Source organism: Meles meles, chromosome 3 (genome assembly GCF_922984935.1).
Source record: "Meles meles chromosome 3, mMelMel3.1 paternal haplotype, whole genome shotgun sequence".
NCBI lineage: Eukaryota > Metazoa > Chordata > Mammalia > Carnivora > Mustelidae > Meles > Meles meles.
This window is the reverse complement of record NC_060068.1, coordinates 179,606,723-179,624,104: the sequence shown is the minus strand read 5'-3', so window position 1 is coordinate 179,624,104 and position 17,382 is coordinate 179,606,723. Positions and strand designations below refer to the sequence as shown.

Genomic DNA, 17,382 nt, shown 5'->3' with positions numbered 1-17,382 from the left:
TGGAGGGACGCTGCCATTTACCGTTTCTACGCCACCGTGAAGTCACTTGCCTCTTCTCCACCCGATCGTTCACACAACCGTGAGAAGCGTACCCGCGGGTGAAGCGTAGATGAGCTAACGTGGGGAGACACCACACAGGACACCTGCCGGGAAGTGGGTGCTGCCCTTGCTCTGGGATTCTAGCCTGGAGGTCAACGTCGATAATTCCTCAGGGTTCATCATCTGGCTCTGAGGAAGCATGTGTGCGCACCCACGAGTCCGATATAATAAAGTGACCTCTGTTTTTCCACAAGGGACTGGCACAATCGGATAGATTTAGTGTTTAAATACAATCAGGAGATGCTCAGTTAAAAACGGCACCGGTATCGTGCAAACGTACTCATGGTCTAGGCAATGCGGGGTGTGGGCCGCAGGGGCATCGCACATTTACATTCCCATCACCTGCTGTTGCGGGCTCGAGCGTGGACACTGGGGCCCGACGTCGTGAGTTCAAGGTCCAGTTTCACCGGCTGCCTGCTCTGTGACCTTGGCCATTGAACTTGGCCTCAGTGTCCCCATCATGAGGGAAGTCATAGCAGTTCCTCCCTGGTGAGGACTGAGCGAGTCCATACACAGCAAGCTCTCAGGACAGTGACGGGCACGAGCTTTACCTACACTGTTATAAAGTGTGCACTGTTTGAAGGTCCCCAGCGATGTAGATAAGAATCAGTGGTTGAATTCTTCACTTATTATAATTTCTACTTCACCGGAAAGAAAAGGTCCTGTGGCAACACCATTAGACCCATAAGAGTAGAAATCAGAACATCCCCAAAGTAATGACCTAAAAGTAATAATAGCCATCCCAGTTGCTTATAGAAAATCACTTTTTAATTTTTATTAGGTCAGCCAAAATCAGTCCCTCGATTTTCTAAGCTGTTCAGCCAAAGCCCAGAAATTTAGTTTAGAACCATCTTCTGTTCTTGACTGCAGTCTTAAGACTGTTTTATAACGGAACACTGTGTCTTCCAGAAAGATCCCTACTCTTGGCTTTCTCGACAGTTAGCTCTTTTGTGCCCTATCTTTGCCCTGTGTTTTCTTGCAAATGGAAAATGCGCATGTTGGGACTGTCCCCTGCACAACGCCGGCAGGTATGGGAAGGTGGGATGATGGTGCATTCCCTGAAATGGTTCAACTCCTTTACTTTCACCCCCTTACGCGGAGCACAGTGCCAGTGGAGGCTAAGCGCTCAGAGCTCTTGACTTGAGAGACCAGTGTTCGGCGGAGGGTGGGGGGTAGGAAGGGCAGGGTCAGGGATCATGGAGGGTTGGGAGCTGGGGGAGGGCAAAAGCGGGGGGTAGGGACTACAGTGCAGGGAGGAGTAGAGTCCAGCCTCGGGAGCAAAATGCTGAATTCTGGTGGCTTCGTGCCCACGGTGCCAAAATGCAGCTTTCCGGAATGTGCCTCTGTCACGGGTGCTGGATTTCACCTCCGGCCCCGCCGGAATGTGTGACGCATGACGATGCTCTTGCGTGTTTAAGTCCGTGCATTCGGCCTGCGGGGCCTGGGGGAAAGTTCCTCACCCAGCAGTGACTGACGGGACTGGGAATGCTAGCGGTCCTCCGTCTGGGGACCACAGGGGAGCTGGTGTCCCTCCCCTTCTCTTCTCTGCTAACGGCTGGTGGGGGAGGGGGGACACCTCCACCCAGCACGCTGCCCCTCATCCGTGCCTCCTTAGCGACCAGCGCAGGAAGGATCAGAACTGTCTTCTCGGGGCTCCACTCCCTGACTCTGCGGCGGACAGACTCCACCATCGGCTTTGCTGCGAGGACTCGGTACCAACGGTCCCCTGCGACGGGAGGGACCGCGTTCCCCACGTGCACAGAGCCCGCTCCGAGATCACGCCGAGTGTGCTACAGAGAGCGCACTCCCGAGTGCTACAGAGAGGGACTCCCGAGTGTGCTACAGAGAGCGCACGTGCTCTGGGATGTCCTGGGGCCCCTTTTCTGTCCCTTTCATGACTCGGAGTGACCGTCAGCTGTATCGGGAGGCCCATCCACTCACTACGTCCTTGGCAGGAAAATGGACTTTGGATTCGTAAAGGCCGATCACAGCTGTCTTCACAGGATGCGAGCTGCCAGCAACGGGGACATGCCGTGCCCACGGCGGGAGTGGCCCCCTCCTGACCTAGAGACGGGTAGAAAAGGCCCTTCCCCCGGAGTCCAGGGATGCCAGGGTCTCGGGGACCCAGAAAGGCCCTCTCTGCCCTTCCTCACGAGGTGCTAAGAGAGTTTGAGCCCAAATCATAGCATTTTCACATCCACATTTTTCGGGAAAATATTCTCAATATTCCCATGATTTTTTCTATTTAATGTTGCAGAATTTCCTGTAGGATTTGGAAGGTCCCAATGCCAGCCGCGTCACGCGGCCAGGCCTTTCTCTGTCCTCACAAGTCGCAGGGCTCAGGAGGGGACGGAGCGACGAAGGGCTACCGTACACCGCGAAGTCCCATGTGCCCCCTGAAACCGGACACCATCTCGAGAGGAAAACCATGTTACCCTGGTTGCCTGAGAAAACCTCGTGTTATTCTTGATGTAATTTTCCCAGAACAACGCAGTTTGGGATTATTTTGTCAGACTCAGGAAGCTCCTGCCAGCAGGACCAGAAAGCAGAACCCAGCTGCTCCCTGTTCTGACAGACACGTCCCCAGTGATGGTTCCTGTCTCATTTGCCAGTGACATTCTTGGTCTCCGTCCTCTCTGGAGTTCCCGGCAGTGGCATGCGGCCGTCACTGTTGTCTGCACGAGAGAATGCTCTTCCACGCGACCAGGAATGACAGGAGTGGGTCGGGGGTGTAGCTGGTGACGGGGCACAGGACTCGTAACATCACGCAGAACCTGGCTGGAGGCGGGTCGCCCCTTGCTGTCGTGGGGTGAGGCGGCAGGAGGGAGTGACCCATGCCAGCCAACCTGGCTTCTGTGGGACAGAAGCACAAGGGGAGCAGAGTGGCCTCTCACCTGGTTGGCAGCCGTCAGCGTGGCTAATTCCCAGCTGCCCACGTGTCCTGCCCTCCCTGGAGGAGAGGACGACCCGGGCTTCTCCCACCAAGCTCCCTGCGCCCCCAGGTGCCTCCCCCGCTTATCCGGTTGTGCAGCAGCCGAGAAGCTCCGGGTCCCCAGTGCCCGCTCCTCACATCAAGGCCACACGGAAGATGGAGGCAGCTTTGGGCATCAGAGCAGGTGGGTGGCCGCAAGTCAGCGTGAGCGGGGTCCCGGCGCCCAGAAAGGAGGGTGCAGTGGGGACTGAGCCACCAGGAACGAACGAGTGGACTGAAACACCAGTGGGCACCGGGGAAGAACTTGATCCTCATCCTTTTCAAACTGTGTTCCAGAAGGAAGGGGAAATAGGTGCGTGAGGAAGGTCCAGGGTGTGGGGATGAGGGGTGGCCTGGGTCCAGACCTGGGAGGTCAGGCTGGCAGGGAAATGCCATGTTTCCTGCCAGTCGCTCACTCGGGGTAGAACGACGCGGAGCGATCATCCCCAGGAGGGCGGGGGTCGTCGAGGCCCAGGCAGCTGACGTGCACCTGCTCATCCCAGGGGAGCCGGGTCCACTGGGAGAGAGATTTACGGGAATGGAGATGTGCCTGCATCCCAGGCAGCGTCCAGGGAGTCCGCCATGACAGCAGGGACAGAAGTGTGCTCCCAGGACCTCGCTAGAAGCCCACACGTGGGCAGCGGGATTTGGTTCCTAAGTCGAAGACGCTGAAGGAGCAGTTGTTTTGGGCTGAACTGATCCTTCGGTCTCAAAAATGGAACACAGCGTCCATGGCTTGGCCCGTCAATGAGCTCCCTTCGCGTTCTCTGTCTAGCAAAAATAGAAACTACGCGGCCAGCCGTCTTGAGGGACCGGGACCAGGTGTGAACATGTGTCTCACCGAGGAAGGCGCACCTGCTCGGAACACGTAGGATCCAGGGTCGAGGAAGGGACCAAAGTCCACACTGTGGCGGGAAGAATGGGCAGGTCCGGGGCACTGATCCACTCGGGGTTTGAACAAACTGTGGTTACTATGGGATGGCCAGCTCGGAGCTCCATGTTACAAAGCGGGTGCAGAGGGACATGGGAGTTCAGTGACCTCAGCGCATCCCGTGTCCAATGGGAGAAGGGCAGCTGGGCAGATTCTACGGAGTCGACGGCCAGTACCTTGTTTTCCTCCTGTCGCGTCCAGAACCGTTCTCCTTGTTTCCGAGAGCCGGCCTGGCCGTGGGCTCGAGCACTGCTCTGAAATCCTGTGTGATTGAGCACAGTGCTTGCCGCCTCTGTGTCTGCTTACGCAGCTGGAGGTCAGGGGTGACTACAGCGAAGCCTCCTGGTGGGCTTCCAGGGCGGGTTCACAGGTGTGTTCAAACCCATCCCGAGAATGATGCCTGGTGCACAGCCGCCACGGCTGCCTTTAATAAGGACGTCTAGCTGTCACTTCCTGCGTTCCAGTGCTGCTGATGAAACCCACAGGGGCCCAGCTGCTTAGGCAGAAGTATAAGTCTTAGTGGAATCTCAAAAAAAATTTTTTTGAAACGATTATCTGAAATAATTTAAATTTTAGTGAAAAGTTTCTTTTTCTCTGCTTACTTCTTCCAGGGCAAAGACCATCTGTCTCAAAAAAAGATTCAGTAATTGCTAGAACTTTCTGTAAAGTGTAGAGGAAAGACATGCTCATGTTTTGCAAGCATCAGAAATACTCAGGAACCCTGCCGTGGTGCTGCCGCTGGCTTGAGGGTGATTCACGATCATAGTAAATAGGTTAGCTGCAGTTTAATCCCTACTGAACGTTATCGGAGTTTGTATGAAACTGACGCTGGCTTTCACATCCCGAGATGCTCACAAATTTAAGAGAAGATTGAGTACATTTATTACCTAGTCATTGGGAAATATTAGAGACTCTGGAAGAAAGTCGGTTACCTAAGATTTCTCAATGGAAAATTCTAGAATGCTCTAGTGTAAACAGTCCTTCTTGAGTGAAGTGCTTTGCATCCTGGGTGATATTCTGGACCTTTGCTCTGGTGAGAGTCAATGCCATGGGAAAGCTGGTCAGTTGTCCTACTGGGATAGGGAGCTTGACTCTGGTCAAAAGTGCTCATTCATTCATTCACCCCTGTCTCCGTCCACCAGGCTCCTGGGTTAAGCCCTGTGTGTCCCCCTCGCCCCGTCTCACCTGATCCTCCAACAACCTGCGTGAGGTCTGTTGGGGGTAGGTACTTACTAAAGCTTTGGGAAATATAGGTCACTCTCTTGGGACTTTTTTATAGCCAGGCTGTGCTTGAGAACCAGACTTGTTTGGTATCGATGTGCAGAGATTGCTAAAGTTTAAGGCCAAGGAGAGTTTTTAAAGTTTCAATTTCATTCAAATCAAGGAAGCGTCACACACAGGCCGTGGGCGGTTTTCCAGCGCTCACTAGGCACCTGTGTGCCGACGGCCGGCCGTGGCATTCCCGGCATCCCTCGCTTGCCCCTGCCGCTCTACCCTCAGCTCCTTGCTTCTCCTCTCCCCTGGCCCCCCACCCACTCCCCTGTCCCTCTCCTGGGCGTGTGTGACGAGTGTCTCCCATCACGCCCCCATCGCTGTGCCCCACCTGTCCCTGGGCGTCTCATCACTGCACACAGGCCGGTTCCTGGTTCTCCTTCTCCAAAGGCTCACGCCGAGGCAGGTGTCATTGTGTGCAGGACTCAGGGTGGAGACAGACACAGGGAAGGAAAGTCACTCAAGAGCCAGTGGCCATGTCCCCTCCTTCCTCTCTCTCCCTGGGGACCCTCCCACGTCTGTCATTTGGACCTTGTGGTGAGAGAGCCCTACGTCCAGCAGCTTCCTCCTGCCCTTGGCGCTGCATTTCTAACATGCACCCCAAACCCAGCCCCCTGAAAGGGACACGGGGTCTGATTCTGGAACCCTGTTTCCTCCCGGCTCAGAAACCCAGAGTGCCCCAGGCCTCTCTAGCCACAGAACAGATTCTTCTCTAAGTGGCCAACATCTCACATCTGACCAGCCATCCATCTCCCAAGTGACACATCCCTAAAGAAAGCCCGACCCCGATTTGCCCCCCACGGGAGAGGGCCAGACACTGCAGGGTTGTGGCTGAGGAGGTATCTCGACTGCCTCTGGAGTGAGAAGCGTTGTGTCCCCCACACATATGCAGAAGGACCGAGCACCCCAGCCGCCACCTACGGATGTGTCCTCCTCTGGACAAAGGATCTTAGCAGACGTGAAGTTCAGATGACGTCATGCTGGGTTAGGCCGGGCCCTAATGCAGTGGTCAGTGTCCTGGTAAGAGGAGGGAAGTTTGGAAACAGACCCACAGGGAGAAAGCCACATGAACATGAAGGCAGAGATTGGGGTAATGCATCTGCAAGGCAGGGGTTCCTCACGAGGGAAGACGAGCCACGGGAAGCTAGGGGAGGCAGGGCACAATTCTTCTCTAAAAGCCCCAGAAATAGGAAATGTGATCCTGGGCTTCTGGCCTCCAGAACTTTGAGAAAATAAATTTTTGTTGCTTTAAGCCCCCTGGCCTGGCCTTCTGTTCCAGGAGCCCCAGGAACGAATGTCCTGTCCCTGCCACCTCTCTCTCTGTCCTCCTAGGAACACCAGGACCCACACTCCCCAACTTGTCCTTCGTGTCCACCCCCGAGCACCTCCTCCAGGCAGTCTTCCCCGCCTGTCTAGCCCCCAGACTACGGGACGGGCACCCATGTGCACTCGCCCAGCCCATTCCCTGTTCAGCCCAGAGCAGGAGATACCAGAGGACTCTTGGCCGTTGTGGACACATCGTGGTTGTCACAGCTGGCATGGAGCTGCTCTGGCCTCTGGTGGGCTGGGGCCAGGGACGCTGCTGAGCACCCGACAGCACGTGGTTCAGCCCCCACAGCCAAGAACGCTCCAGCCCCAGATGTTGGTAGGATCGCATCTTTCCGCCCCTCCCCCTTCTACCCTTCCAGCCCCTCGGCACTCCCCCTCCCTGCCTTGGCTAGTGCTGGGCAGACTCCCCGGCAGGCAGTGGTGGGGGTCTCCCACTGTAAACTGACCGCCCTGCACGTGGGCTCGCGAGGCCCAGGGTTTCCCTGACTCAGCCGGAGTGGGGGGCTTCCCTCAGGGCTACTGTTGGCCTCTGTCAGTGGCCATTTCACCACAGGGACACTCATAGCCCTGCTTGCTGTTCAGATATCACCAGCACAGCCACAGGCACGCACACACATGCACACAGGAGTCACTACACACACTCGTGCACATACAAACACACTGTGCTCATGCAAAAGTCTGTCCTTGGGATGGAAAAGGTATGTCCTTGGCCGTGCACACACACTCTCAGATACCCACGTGTGCTCACAGGTGTGCATGCATGCTAACACGTGCATGCACACTCTCGGGACCCATGTGTGCACACACGTGTGCACAGGCACGCATGCATGCTAACACACGTGTGAGCACACACTCAGATACCCACGTGTGCTCACACGCACGCACAGGCATGCATGCCAACATGCACAAGCATGTGCACACACGTTCTCAGACCCGTGGTAAGCGCCGCAGGATCATATCAGCGCGTTCCGCACTCAGCTTCTGTTCGGTGCCTCACTGGACAGGATTCAGCTCAAGTCCTTCCCTCGCTGGCCAGCAGCTCCGTGGAACTATCTGGATTTGGAAACATTTCTCTGAAGCTGCCTCATCTGTTATAGGGTCTTATCTGTGCTCTAGAATTGTGTAATTGATCGGCTTTGCACATCGGGCCTTGAAGAGAGGCAAAATCACGGCTGCCTTTCCAGGCAGAGCCCCTTTCACAGATCCCCAGAGGGCACCTTCCCCACGTCCAGCACCTCCTTTGCTCCGAGTTTCTCCCACAGACAGCCGCGGTAGGGAGCGAGGCTGACCCAACACAGCACACGTTAGAAACCCGTGTTGGAGGGGTGAGGGATTGTGAGGGCTCTTAGACTGACAATTACATGCTCAAAGTCTTTGAAAACGAGTAGCCGCTCTGTAATTCAGCCCTGGAAATGAGTGAAAGAACCCAAAACTTCTCATGAGGAGTCTGGAAAGAACAGAAGCCTATAATTCACGGGCAAATGAAATATAGAAATGCCACGAAAGTAGGTTTGCAAGGAAAAATAAAGTAGTAAAAGAAAAAGAAAAATCTAAAAAAGCCTGAAAATAAAAGTAAAAGAAAATCTAAAAGTAAAAGAAAAATCTAATCAAGGGAGAAACACAGAATGAGTGTATTTATCTCCTCCTGTTAAAATAGACACTATTGAAAAAGCTGGGGAATGAGCCCTATAAATGCCAAATACTGGACTTGCCTGAAGACACTCCATGACAGGATAAACCAGGTCATACCGGCCACGTAAAGGACAGAAACTGTGTGTGTGTTTTCAAGAGGCCAGAATGAAGCCAGCTTTGTCAAAGGGCAAGATGGTCTGTGAAAGTTCCAAAAACAAAAAGCTCCGTTTATTGTGTCCACCCCATGACTGGCACTGTGCCAAGCATCTTACGTGTTTTAACATGTTAAGTCCCTATAAAAATCCAGGGTCATATCACACTATTCTTGGGTTCATTTTACAGATGAGGATATTGGGATTCAGAGAGGTTAAGTTACTCACCCAAGGTCACACAGCCAGGAAGGGTTGGAGCAGGGATTTGAAGCCAGCTCTGCTGAATTCTGCACTCTCATCCCAACACACACACACACACACACACACACACACACACACACACACAGGCTCCATGCCTCAAATCCGCCAAGTGTCTGTCCCATTGTTCTCTGAATATAGCCAACTGTTTCAGCTTCTGCACTGGGACCCCTTCTGCTTGCCACCATGGCCTGGTAAGCACCTGCCGCCCATATGTGAAGGCTCAGCTCAAGTATCATGAAACACAGACGTCTTTCTCGATGCACAGACAACCAGGGCTGCCGCCCCAACCCCCCAACCGCACAGTGGAACCCATCCTCCCGGCTAAGCTGGGTGAGGACCAGAATCGTTCCCACCGGAGAAAGCCCTGCTGCCAGCCATTCTCAAAAGGGCTGGTTTTGCCTCTGAGGGGACATTTGGCAGTGTCTGGAGACAATGCAGTTGTCACAACTCCAGGAGGACCAGTGCCTCTAGTGGGTGAAGGCCAGCAATGCGGCTTAACGTCCTACTGTTCACAGGACCGTCCCCAGCAGAGAAGGACCTGGCCCATGATGCCGACAGGACTGAGGCTGGGAAGCCCTGATGTCCGTCTTCTGTCTCAGCGACCCGTGCGGTGATGGGCTCGAAGTCCCCACAGGCAGGGGTCACTATCACTTTGTCTTTCAAACCCTGCACCCGACTGAATGAATGAATGAATGAATGAAACTCAGTGTGCACACTGGACTCATGGAAACCACATAAGACCAGGGGATTGAACTGAGGACCTGAGTTTGGAGTTGCTTCTAGCTGTATAGAGAAGTGTAGAAATGTGCAGCTGTATGAATTTTTCATGTTGGATTATGGTGATTGGCCCCAAAAAGCTATGGGGCAAAAAAAAAAAAAAAAAGAGAGAAGCCGAAGTACCAGCTAATGGTTTTGTTTAACAAACACAGCCCTGGAGAACTGTATTCTCATTAGCCTGTTCTGTATCAGTGTTATGGTGAGATTTTTCAGGTCGTTAGGGAAAAATCCTCAGGTTGTTCATGACCACATGTTTACTGTCGGGGGCTCAGGAGAGGGAGGGCGTTTAGTCATCTAAAGTCTTGGCGACCCCACAAAGCTCTCACGGTGGGTTGTGCAAATTCTCACATCCAGGTCATTTCACATTAAGTACAAGTAGAGGTATTTTAGGAGAAACAACAGTTATTCCAAGAAACTCTCCAGAAGAGACTTTTTGGTTATTAGTTAAATGGAAACAGACAAGGAGGAAATATGAATGTCACGACAGTGAGAAAAATAGTTCTCAATTAACAGTAACAATTTAGTTTTCAAAGTGCTTCTTAATCAGTATCTTATGGTGTTCGTAATTCTGCTGGGCAGCGAACACGGCCCCTGCTTTATAGAGGAAAATACAGAGGGTCAGAGCCCTTGGGCCAGAGGTTCCCCCACAGTCCATGTGACAGGAGATTGCCCTGGAGGGCAGGACGGGAGCCAGCTCAACGTCGGAATGGGCTTGAACGTCAGGGCCCCGGGCAGATGGAGCATCCCCTTCTTGGTGCACTGGGCATCTCTGAGCACCTCAGCAAAGGCAGCTCGGCCACCCTGGCGGGGCTGACCCATGGGAGTGCTGCTCCCCAAGCTCAGGGTTTCCCTGCGTGATAACTTAAGCAGCCAATCAGAAGAGGATAGGCACTCTATGAAAGGGATCTGTTAACTAGAAACTGAAACGCCAGAGACCACAGAGGAGGGGAAAGGTCTTTGCGGGCAGCTGAGGGCCGCGAAGGCCCAGATCTCCAGTGGGCTTACAGCGGGCTCTGTCTCCTGGTCGCTGAATGGACCGAGTGCTGGGGCTTTATGAAGTTCGTAATATTTCCTGCAAAGAAAGGGAAACAAAGAGTGCTCTTTTCATTTGGGGTTTTCTGCTGTGTTTTGTAATCGTTGAGACTTTCATAAAAAAACAGGCAAAATATGTGTTCACGCCAAACTCGACAGAATATTCCAAGATTATCGTAAGCTTGTATCTGTCTGGCTGTTTTCAGTTCAGAATTATCAAGCCATACCACGAACTTCTGGTGTTCTAGACAAGGATGGTAGAGATGGCTAGAATTTGCATTTTACACAGAAGAATATAGTCTGATATTTGCTTCCGCTTGGTGCGGAGATCACTCCTGGCATCCCTGCAAAGACACATGTGCTTGTATTTAACGAAACGACCCCAGACTTCAATCTCAACCCATCAGGATGATAATTGTAAATGTATTAGCTTTCATGGCCGCTTTCTGTCCAGTGTTACTATACCACATAAGCAAAGTAGTAAGCTCTAAAACTAAAACTAGGAGTCAGATCCTGGAGAGGCATGGGGAAGTTTCTGGAAGGCAGTAAATGTCCATCTCCTGCCCTCTTCTCTTCCGTCTTCCTTTGTCCCTTTAGCAGCTCCTTTGACGGGAACCGAGCAGCAGATTAGATGAGGTGGCATTGATGGGCCTTCATGGGCAGATGGACAAGTTCAGCCAGAAAGATGTCCAGAGGGGGCAGGACACAACTGTAATCTGGACTTCCAGCTCCTTCCCTGGGCATGAGTCTCCATTTCCAGTGTCGAAAAGACAGATGTTGAACCATATGTCCTGAACTTAAGAACACAAAACAGTCCTCCATTCCTGGTTTCCGTGCTGTTTTCCCCGTGAGTGGTCGGTATGGCTGTTTTCCCACCAGCACTGTCCGTGGTTTTCCGGAGACGGCTGCGATGGGAAGGACCTTGCCTGTCTGTCATCACACAGGCCCAGGTGGCCCCCACCCTGGAAGCCTGTCCAAGGGAGCACCAGCCCGGCCGCTGGTGGCGAGGCCTGGTTCCGGTTCAGGCCCACAGGTGTGCCGTAACCGAAACGCCAGGTGCTGGGAGTGCAGGGGGCCACTCGGAGAGACTTGTCGGTGCAGGTCTAGAAGCAGGAGACTGCTGGAGAGCGTGCACGCGTGTTCGCTGGTGAATACCCAGCCACGTCTTTTGGGGTCTTTCTGGGGTCGCCTCTCCATCCCAGCTGCAAGACGCATGCTTGAGGTGCTCGGGAAGACAGCGGGTCTCCCAGGAGAGGCAGGGGAAGTCAGCATGGGGAAGCACACCCAGAGGCGACAGGCATGCCTGGCGATCAGGAGGCCTCAGTTGGGATGGCAAGGCCGGGTAGTGGGAGCCCCAAAACCCTCGCTGGTCGCCTTCGGTGGGCTCTCTCCCTCCGTTGCCCAATAAACCTCATTCCCACAGCTTTCTGGAAAGGAGGGCCTGGCCTAAGACGGTCACGTCAGTGACTTCTTCAGGTTGCCTCTCCTCCTGGTCTAGAGCCTTCTGTGTCCATTCCAGGATGGGTGAGACATTCTTGTCCACTGCCGACGCACATGTCCCATCTTTTGGGTAAGAAACATCTGCTCCGGGTGAGGGGGACAGGCCTAGCCCCCCCTTCCCGGGATTGTCTAGGGAGTGTCGGACCCTCACCTTTCCTCCCTCTTGGGACTCACGGACAGCCTCGCTCCTCCCCGGCAATGGCTCCCCCCACCCCCGTCTTCTCAGGAAGTGGCTCCCACGTGACATGAATTACAAGAAATTCACCCATTGTTCCTGGGCTTGACTTTTAAGAGATTGGAAGTGTGCGTGTGAACATAGAAATGTGCACATCTAACTGAATTTCTGTCTCAGCATCCTGTGAGGGCAGGGACGGCCATGGGAGCCCCACTGTGCCCCAGGGACACCCCGCTGTCTCTGCGGGTGGTGATGCTCCCCTGGGGCATCTGGCCTTCTGTCCCAAGCCGCAGGGACCCGGGGTGGTGGGGCGGGGGGTGTCGAGTGGAGCGGGTGCTTCCCAGGCCCAGGAATGAGGCGTCAGAGGAAGCCGGGCTGCACCCCTCCCCCACAGCAGCCAGCGCCCTGCTCTGCCTGGTGCGGTCTAGGGGGCTTCTAACCCGGCTTTTCTCTCCCTCTCCTGCAGGGGCGGATCTGTAGAAAGGCCGGCAAGTCAAAAAAGTCCTTCAGCCGCAAGGAAGCCGAAGCTACCTTCAAGAGTTTGGTGAAGACGCATGAAAAGTACGGCTGGGTGACCCCACCCGTGTCCGACGGCTGACGAGCCGGCCGTGCGGGAGACGCTCCAGCCGCCTGTCCACACACACGAGTTCCCAACATCTCCTCCTCAACGCCGAGCATCCTCACCCTTTGCTACTCCAGCCGGAACTGAACCCCGAATGCCAAGGAGACGTTTAAGTTATTGATGAACCAATGTGTTTACAGGGAGAGCGAGGGAGCCAGCGCTGTTCGGGATTAGGTTCGACGGTAAATGAGCGGCCATCTCGACGTCACTTTAGAACCGATGCTGAGATGGTGACATTCCCCAGCCCGCCTGCCCCCCCGACCCCGCCCACCCCTCACACTGCCCTTGGCTTCTTCCCAGACAGCAGCTCCGAAGAGCAGGCAGGAGCCCCAGTGCCCGCTGCTCGACCCACTTACTGTACACGGCACGTTCCCATGTACCAGGAACGCCCCGCCTCGCTGTGCTCTGTGTCTCTGTTTCTCTCCCTGGCAGGTCGACCTAACCTGGAGACGTGTCTCTCTGTGGCCCCATGTGACAACATGTAAACCTCCTTCGTGCTATGACCTTTGGCTCCTGAAAACACAAATTTCATATCGCCAGGTTCTCGTGATTTGAAACAGCGACTGCCCCGTTGGCAAAATGGGGTCCCAGTGCGACACCACGGTGAGCGGCTGTGCACCGGCGAGGCTGGGCCCGGGGACGGAAGGCAGGGCCGCAGCAGCCGCCGTGGGCTCCCTGGGGCTCCGCAGAGGGACAGCCCCTCGGTACTCCGAAACGCTCCTACGACACTGCATTTGTGTTTCCGTCTCCTCCCGGTGGGTCAACCCACCCCCACAAGTGAGAGACACTTCCCTGTTCCCCGAATCATCGGACTCACGTTACTCTCCGTGCTAGTGACAGGGAATGACAGAACTGCCAAAGGACACCAAGTGATGGTCCGAGGGCTTGCATGACTGGGTCTGTCCCCTCACCCTCCTGTCACTTGTGTCCCCGGGGGCTGGGCTGTGTGACGCGTGAACACCCTCGCTGTCATAGCAAATCCCCGTTATCCCATCGCCCGCGTTCATTTTTCTCTTCTGTTAAGTTACTTAGAACTTTCTAAGAAACTCCATGAAGTGAGGAAACATGGTTTAGAACAATACGTGGGAAGAGGTAAAAATGTTCATCCCAGGTGGAAAACCTTATTGGACACATTTTAAATAAAATCACGCATATCTGACACCTGCCTCCGGAATCCAATCACTGGGGGCTTAGCCTTCCCTTTAAAGCATTTCATCTGTCTTGAAAACTCAATATTCCAAACAGCACGAGGACATTCTCCAGCAAGGGACAAAAAGTGAGCCTTAGGAACCCACAGTCTCCGCAAAAAACCCAGTGCGTTAACATGGTCCCCGGAAGCACCCAGGGAGGCCCCCCAAAGCTAAGGGGAAGTGTGGAGGGTTGAGTTGGCCAAACTCGGATGTTGCCGATGCCATTTCCCCACCAGGAGGGAGAAGACGTCTTTGCCGGTCACATACAATGCTTCAGGAGGCCTCGGTAACTCGGGGACCTGTCCGCTCGCCCAGGATTGTCAGAGGTCCGTGAGACCTGGCCTCAGAGGACAGGGGTCAACTCCCGGCACGACCGGTCGTTCACCAAATCTACCCTTTCCTGCTGCTTTCATTTATACTTTAACCCCTTTCTCATATGCCCCTGCCTCACACATAGCTCTGGCCAGACAAGACGGCCGTGCATGCAGGATGCCTGCCTGCTCTCATTCCCCTGAGTAGTAATAGTCACGAAATTCCATGCCCAAGAACTGAAACCATTCCTTTCTCTGATCCCCCAAGCGGAATTCTTCATCCTGGAACGCTGATATTTAGTGCCTGCTCTTGGGCCCTCGGGCTACTCGTTGTCATGGGTTTATGCTCTGGGTCCCAAGCAGATAGGACAGAAGCCGCTTGCTGGGGAAAGCACCTGACCTTACCTCTTCCCGATGTTTCCCTCTCCTGATGCAAAATGTAAAGCAACTTTCTGTTAAGAACCATTTGGCTGCATCTGGGTATACAGACGGTACGTGGTGTGTACACACACATGACCAGGTGCTTCCAGGCTGGCTGCTGGCCGACCGAAGACCGTTTCCACAGCTGTTTCTGGGTATCTCCCCCGCCCCCCTGTGAGGGGCAGCCGGGACGTTTTCTACCCCCTGTGGCTGAGCTCAGTCGCTGCCAACAGCGACAGGGGGAGACGCGTGGCCCAAGCTCTCTGCACACCCTGCATTTGATTTCTTGTGCATGTGATTTCCTTTCGGGTTGTCAGGCACTGGAAGTTGTCAAGAAAATGTTCTTCAGTGGAAGAGATTCCCTTTTCACTTAAATGAGTAAGACTCATTTTCAAAGCAGTGGAGAACAGTTGAAAATGCGACCACTGCTTTGACTCTGAGTTGGAAGAACTTTTTCAGCAGCTGGAGGCATCATTGTAAGCAAACAGGGCCATGCTGGCCAGACGGGGGAGCCTGGCCATGGCCGTGTCCCACTGAGCCCACAGGAGGGACCTGCCTGCCTCGGCGCCCAGGGAGGGAGGGAGGCTGACTGCAGACCCAGCAAGCGGCTGGCAGGGCTCTCCTTTCCACACAGGCCGAGAACGCCATTCCTCCTCAGACAGACAGCAGGGGGACGACTGGACAGGGGTGCGGACGTTCATGTGGGCGGGAGATTAGAGAGCTAGAGGAAGGACAAGTTCAGCCTCGTGCATGCTTCTCCTCCTGCCCGCCCAGAGGCTTTCCTGGGCACATGCCACGGTCCTCGGGTCTGCAGTCCTCCACCACAGGCCCCGGGCTGTTGAAGTTCTACGTGAGCTGCAAGATGATGGGCCCGGCCCCGCACACATCTGCAACACACACGTACCACACACACACATCTGCAACACACACGCACATCTGCAACACACACTAACACACACGCACCCATCTGCAACACACACGTACCACACACACATCTGCAAAACACATGCACATCTGCAACACACACGTACCACACACGCACATCTGCAACACACATTAACACACACGCACATCTGCAACACACACTAACACACACGCACATCTGCAACACACACTAACACACACGCACATCTGCAACACACATGCACATCTGCAACACACGCGTACCACACACGCACATCTGCAACACACACGTACCACACACGCACATCTGCAACACACACTAACACGCACGCACCCATCTGCAACACACACTAACACACACGCACATCTGCAACACACACTAACACACACGCACCCATCTGCAACACACACATACCACACACACACATCTGCAACACACATGCACATCTGCAACACACACAGACACATACCTGCAAGACACGTAACACACGCACACACCTACAACACACGTGGCACACACGCACATCTGCAACACACAGTGACACACATGCACATCTGCCACACACACGTAACACACACGCACACACAGACACACACGTATGCCCTAGAAGACTCCCAGACTCCAAAATCCATTACTCAGGGGAAAAAAACAGGGCTTAGGCCCCAATGTTTTAGCTCTCAAGCTCACTCTGTCTATCGAAATTCAACCTTATCTTTGAGAGGGAAATCTGCGGACCACGACAAAGACCCGCCAGAAGGACAGGCGCCCGCTGTGTCCATGGGGGTCGGCAGGAATGCCACCTGCTTGAGCCTCAGCTTCTTGGGCTGTTAACTCCCATGAGATTCATCTGAGAACTGACCGAAACCCTGAGGGAAAATGCTTGGGAAATGCAGAATTTGTCACGTGAACTTTGCGCGTTGCTTTTCCAGTACGGGGAGTTCTGTGTTCAACAACCAGTCTTCATCAAAACACATAGTATAAAAGGTTCCAGTTGAATAATTGCAATGATTCAAGTAGAAATAACCTGTGATGATACTGTTCTGTCCCCGGACCCCTACTGTAAGTCAGCCAAGCAGACTTACTGGCCATCTCTCCACTAACTCGGACATGGGGCAGCCGCAGGTTCTAGACATGCCTCCTTCCCTAGAGGAACTGAAAAGGCAAGAATGACACACAAGAGGGACGCCTGGGTGGCTAGTTGGTGAAGCGTCTGCCTTCAGCTCAGATCATGATCCCAGGACCCTGGGATCGAGTCCCGCGTCAGGGTCCCTGCTCAGCAGAGGCTGCTTCTCCCTCTCCCTCTGCCTGCTGCTCCTCCGGCTTGTGTTCTCTCACCCTCTGTCAAATAAATAAATTAAATCTTAAAAAACAAACAAACGAGTGACACTCAGGAGCCACCAACACGTGTGGGGACCAGAGGCAGCTAGCCGCTACACTGCCCTGCCGACCTGGTAGACTTGGTCCGCGCGCAGAGGGGCCCAGACTCCACAGAGAAGTCAGGGCTGAGTGACGGCTGAGCCAGAGGGAAGAAGGGCAGGTGTAGACGTGGGGGAGGGCCGGGGACACCCTTGTAGAGGACATAATGTTCGTCCACGCTGGCCCTGGAGGGGACGCCTGGGCAGCTCCTTGCCACTCTCACCTGTGGGGCCCATCTCTATAGACCTGATCTCAGGAGGCGAGACGAGTCTAACCTAAAGCTTAACCTGGCGTGTAGGGCTGGCCCCTTCTCTAGGATTATATTTCAATGTTTCATCTGAACCTTCTAACAGCGTGAAACATTTTAATGGAATGTGATTTCTAGGGG

General features: G+C 54.2%; 1 protein-coding gene across 1 annotated transcript in view; it reads left to right on the top strand.

Moving 5' to 3' along the window:
* UBE2QL1 (ubiquitin conjugating enzyme E2 Q family like 1) overlaps positions 1-13,912 on the top strand; it is a 36,861-nt gene extending 22,949 nt beyond the window's left edge. Inside the window, exon 2 of the mRNA XM_046001214.1 lies at positions 12,598-13,912. Within this exon, the coding sequence (XP_045857170.1) occupies positions 12,598-12,729 (132 nt within the window). The 3' untranslated portion in view covers positions 12,730-13,912. The remainder of the gene's footprint in view (positions 1-12,597) is intronic.
* Positions 13,913-17,382: the final 3,470 nt, after the last annotated feature.